This window comes from Pygoscelis adeliae, unplaced genomic scaffold (assembly GCF_000699105.1).
Source record: "Pygoscelis adeliae isolate BGI_AS28 unplaced genomic scaffold, ASM69910v1 Scaffold245, whole genome shotgun sequence".
NCBI lineage: Eukaryota > Metazoa > Chordata > Aves > Sphenisciformes > Spheniscidae > Pygoscelis > Pygoscelis adeliae.
The window spans coordinates 614221-619753 of NW_008824766.1; the positions used below are offsets into that span (position 1 = coordinate 614221).

The 5533-nt window shown below is 51.3% G+C and overlaps 1 protein-coding gene across 1 annotated transcript in view; it reads right to left on the reverse strand.

Moving 5' to 3' along the window:
* PSMD1 (proteasome (prosome, macropain) 26S subunit, non-ATPase, 1) overlaps positions 1-720 on the reverse strand; it is a 76899-nt gene extending 76179 nt beyond the window's left edge. The window contains exon 1 of the mRNA XM_009323593.1: positions 177-720. Within this exon, the coding sequence (XP_009321868.1) occupies positions 177-720 (544 nt within the window). The remainder of the gene's footprint in view (positions 1-176) is intronic.
* Positions 721-5533: the final 4813 nt, after the last annotated feature.

The following is a 5533-nucleotide window of genomic DNA, read 5'->3' on the forward strand; positions in this document are numbered from 1 at the left end:
CCCCCACCGGCCCCACACACTCCGCAGACGCCACACTGGGGCCGCAAGGTGACCACGTCATGCTTGGCCTGGGAGGGTAGGCAGCCTTCCCCTGCCTGTGCCCTACTGCCTGGGGGTGGCAAGGGGGGCTGTGGGGCCAAGGGCCATGGGATCCCCACAGGTGACCCCGTAAATACCTGTGTTTGTGCTGTGCCCAGACAAACGGCTGCCCGCTTCTGCCAGGCCGCACTGCGCAGGTGGCAGCTCCCCCCTGCCAGGACAGGCTGCCAGCAACGGGGTGGCATCTTCTGGGGCACAGGCGTGTCCCACGGCATTGCAGGGATTGGGGATTTTACCCCACGGATTTACCACCTCTTGCAGGTCGCCCCTGTGCGCCCCAACTCCTCTCACATACCTTGTAGCAGTGGGGAAAGGCCTCACCGAAACCCACTTCTCCCTTAAAAAGGGAAGCATGCGTACAGATGCATCAGACAGCCCCTTGCCAAATCCTTTTCCCCATCTGTCGCTCTGCGGCACAGGGCAGTGTCCAGATCTCCCACACGTGTGCGTACCTGAAGGTGCCCCAGTTGTGGAGGAACATGGAGTCTTTTTGGCTCCTGCTTTGGTTCCGGTACGGACAGATGGGAAATTCGGGCTGGTGGATTTGCACCAAGGAAAATCCAGCTCAACAGCAATGGTGTTGCACAAGAAGAGACCAAAGCGACCAGACTTCAGCGGCATTGATTTCTACCTGGTTCTACTAAATAGGAAAAAATACTTTCTGAAGGGCTTGAATTCCTCGAGGAAAGCTAATGGCCTCAGTTAGTGAATGTTATTAATGGAAGTTATCAGAGCCCTACCCACGACGCCAAGAGGGTCAGCCCCGCTCTTCTCAGACAACTGAGAAGGTCTCCAGCCTTCCCCACTGCCCACAGGTGAGCAGCCTACCTGAGCTGCGCACAGACCCATTCTGCTGATCTTCTGGATACCCTATACTGGGGTCACTTCCATTCCCGCCCGACACACCTTTTATTTAAATCAAGAGAAATATCAGTTAAACCATGCATAATGCTACTTTAAGGATAACACCATGGCAAACAAAAACCAAACTGAAGCATGTTCCAATTCAGAAATTAAATGTCTTTATTCTTTACAGCAAGCACATAACAGTGCCTTAAATTATTAAATCAATTAAACATGTAAAACTATCTGCTGCACCTCCGCATGCCCAGCTAGCAGAAAAAAAAAAGAAAAAAAGAATTCAAGTCACTTTTATTCCTCAGTCAAAGGAAAACAATACTTTTGGTCGAGTGTATTTCCACTCACACGTCCTAAACCCCAGGCAGTTCATTCGCTTCCACAAAAGTCTCACTGCAAGGGTAAACTTGCATGATTTACTTAAAAATTACCAGTAAACAAACCCATTGGATTTGTAGCACTAAGATAGATTTAACTGCAAATCTGTACTCTTGGGCCACCTCTTCATTGGTAAATTCTAGGCGGCAAAGGCCAAATACTGCAAGAAAATAAAGATTCACCTGACCATACTGTCAAGTCCTACTGGACTCACCTAACTTTATCGGGAAAGTACGTAACTGCCCAGCAACCTGGGCTCTGCTGTGAAGAGAGCAGAGGGAATCCACCGCAGAGCAGACCTACGGGCTCATGCCAAGGACAGAGCAGGAGGATACCTTCATCTCGCTCAGATGCGCTTACTATTCAGTGCTGAAGCCCGGGGTCATGAATACAGCCACCCACACCAAGCGACTTCATTAAGTCACTGGGTTACATTTGTATTTTCCACCTGGTCATAAGCAAAGAAAACCTACAGAAATCCTGCAGGCTGGAAGGAGAGCGGGTTCGGTGCCCTCTCTGCAGAACAACATGTTCCGCCAATGTCAGCTGCCTCCTGGGTTCGCTCTCCCCAGCCCACACCCACACAGGAAAGTGTTTCTGCTGTGAAGAGATGCGACATGCGCTTCCCCAAACGCTCCTCGCGTGGACTTGGCATCCACCTACCCCCCTCCCTCCCACCGCCTTATGGGGCAGCTACAGCACCTTACGGCTGCATTTCAGGTGAAGCTTTCCTACGTAGACCAAGCCTAACTATCCCAACACATTCAAACGAGCAGCGTGATAATGCAGAGACTTGCTGAGCACACCTGGAAACCCTTCCCATCTCTCCCACTCGACCCCGCCAGCACGCCCCAGACACCCTCAGCCGCTCTCTCCCAACCAAAAGCAGCATCACTAAAGGGACTGACTCTAAACCCGAGAGCTGCTAAGTTCTGCTCCAGCGTTACCATCATAACCCCAGTGAGGTAGGTAGGTGTTGCTGTCCCCATCCTACTGGTGGGGAAACTGAGGCACGGAAAAAAATGGTTTGTTGAAAAATGTTGATGATCATGGTCACGAGCAGAGCTGGGTAAAAAACCCATCCCCTGCTCCAGGTAAGAGCTAGAGAGATGCTGAAGGCACACTGCTGGGAGAGGGTGCTGGCCGGAGCTGGCAGGACTGCAGACACTTCAGCGGTCACTAGCAAAAAAGGAGCCAGAGAGAGAACAGACATGCACGGAGGATGTACCAACGTAATTCAGCAGCTGACCCAGAGAAGAGGTAGGCAGGACATGATGGGCTGAAGTTTCTGGTCTGAGCTGGATGAAACTCCAAAAGGACAGCCAGCCCCAAACAACATCCAGCAGCTTGTGCTAAAAATAAAACAAGACCTGTTTTATGTTGCAATTAAGAATAAAAAAGGTATTCTTAGCATTATAGTAATATTCCTCATAAACCAAGGATTTGTAATTGTGTTGCCCCACAGGCTACAGGCAGCCCTTTGGAACTACTTGAATAGATTATTTTTATATTTATTTATGAAGCAGCTGCATCTTGTTGTGCTGCAGGCCACCTCCAAGACCTGCCACCACACGGCTGTGGAGATGTCCCAGGTAAGATGGGTCCCTCCTATAACCCCATCTAGCATCAGCCACACCTTAGTGTCCATCTGCCACCCCCTCCAACCCAGGCAGTCAGTCAGTCAGTCTATGAGCACCAGGACAAGCCAGAGGGATGGACCCTCTTCCCAAACCACACTCTGCTCCAGCTGCCATTACTATCAGTATTTTTTGTGTTATTCTTGCTACCCACAGTGGGCTGTTACTGCATTCTTCGCATTACACAGTTACATTCAAGCCTTTTCAGTAGCTGGTAGATCCGAGACCTCATATTTAGTCCCATTGCAGTCTCCATGCCACCATGTTATTTGTCTTTTTTTTCGCCTGATCAGAGAGAGGGCGGGAACTTCAAAGCAGCAATAAACCAGGAAAACAAGGCAGCACAATCTGTTTGCCAGGGAGGCCAGCCCCCGCAATCTCAGCAGGGAACTTTGCTCAGAATTAGAAAGCGTTCCTCATTCTTCAAGCAGGTGGCTGCATTGCACACTCAAAGTCCCCACATCATCTCGCCCAGGACGCGGGATACATCTCCAAAGGGCTTCTCAGAAGCCCAGTGTCCAGCAGCAGCTCCAGGCACGCCCGGGCAGCAGGGCGCAGCAGGGGATGGCTCTCTGGCACGGACCTCAGAGGCTCTCGGCAGCTACAGAAGACCCTGGCGAGTTAAGCCAAGCAGCTTCTCCCCGGAACGGTGGGTCCTCGGAGGAGAGGGTGAGTGGGCATGCACCAGCTCCTCCTCCCACTGCTCCAAATCCACCGGGCAGATCTGGGACGTGGACTGTGCTGGGCGTCCAGCAGCTCTAGGTGCCCGTGCCTCCAGCAGCTTCTTCGTAGTTTCCATTGGGGGACAGGCTGGTCAGAGCCACTTCTTCCTTGGGGTCCTGCAGGTCATCTGCAAAGAGCAGAGAGAGGTCAAGGGAGATCTGAATGGAAAACCCTTCTTCATGCAAAATGCAACTTAAGATGAAGAGAAAGCATGGGACGAAGCAATTGATACCTACTCACAACCTAAGCAGAGCTGATTCTTTTCATAACTGATTTTCATTTTGTTTTACAAACTCAACATTGCTTCAACGAACAGGGGTGATCTATGAGCAAAGGAGCACAGGGCCCAGCTCCCTGGCCTCCTGCGGTCTCAGCAATCTCAGAACAAGCTGCATGGCCACAAGGCGTCACCTGCCTGGCACCGACAGCAAGATCAGGCACTTAAATTTTCCGACCCTAGAGGACGTGTCTCAAAGCTGCACAAATTGGGCATTTCAGGTGTTTTCTCTGACCCTTACACTTTTTAAGCATTTTATGTGTTTAAGAGGCATTTGGACAATGCCCTTAATAACATGCTTTAACTTTTGGTCAGCCCTGAAGTAGCCAGGCGGTTGGACTAGATGATCATTGTAGGTCCCTTCTAACTGAAAATATTCTATTCTGTTCTGTTCTGTTCTATTCTATTCTATTCTATTCTATTCTATTCTATTCTTTTTACAGTGAAGGACCTTGCCCTCCTCTATGTGCTCTGTAGAGCAGTCTGGATCCCCACACCACACACCTTGTAGCCTCCTGCATGGGGGCACTTCTGCAAAAAGAAAATCACTGCTGGGAAAGGCAAGCAGAAGTGCCAACGGTACAGCAAAGGCTGAAGGCTAGGCTACTCGTTACCGGAATAATTTCCTTTAGAATGAGGGAGCCCAAGGCTGACTGCCCTCTTCCTCCTCCCCGCCAGCCCCAAATGCAAGTGGTTTGGGAACACTCCTTCCAGCTGTGTTTGCAGAAAACATCATGTAAGATCAGGGTGATGCTTCCAATTCATTGTTTAGACAGACAGCAGTTCTGCTGCCAGAAACTCTGGCAAAACGCAGCTGAGTTCAGCAGTGCTCCCAGGAGTGCAGTTGGGCACAGGACCCAGCGTGGTTTTATTTAGCCAAGCAAAAGGTCAGAGAACAGGGAGATGGCAACACAGCAGCCAGATGTGCGCTGGTTGTCTTCAGGTTCTGGCCAAACCACAGCCAGGGAAGACACGTCAGCTGCGGAGCTGGAAATAGCTTAAGGAGACCACCAGCAAGGGGTTTGGGCACCAGGACCACCAGGGAGTTGGTGAGGAACCTCTGACAGTCACAGCAGGAGCACAAGGGAGGGAGCTGGCCATACCTTCATGAACGTTGTTTGCAGCTTTTGATTCGTGACCTTTTCTCCAGCTCCTCCGGCTCCCAGAAATGCACCGCAGGAAGGATGGGAGCCTCCACCTCTCCCTGTCTTTCCCCTCTTCTGGATAAATCAGAGAAGATGAGTTCAGACCGGCAGCAGGTCAGTCCTGCTGCTCCCCCACGTCCCTGCTGCTGACTCCCAACATCTTCCTGCCATGAGCCCAACTCCTCGCAGCAAAACCAGGTCCACTCCACAGAGTCCACCCCTGGAAAGCACAGAGCAGCTCCTGGCAATCCTTATTTCAGGCTGAAACCTCTCTGCTACCTTGGAAATCTGTCCCTGGTGTCGGTTTCTACTTTGCCACCTTGCTGCCAAAACCATCCTGGATGCGGCAGCCCAGAGCGAGCAAGAAACCTGGCAAGAGCTCAGCTGGCACACGTGGCGACGCTGGGAACTGACAC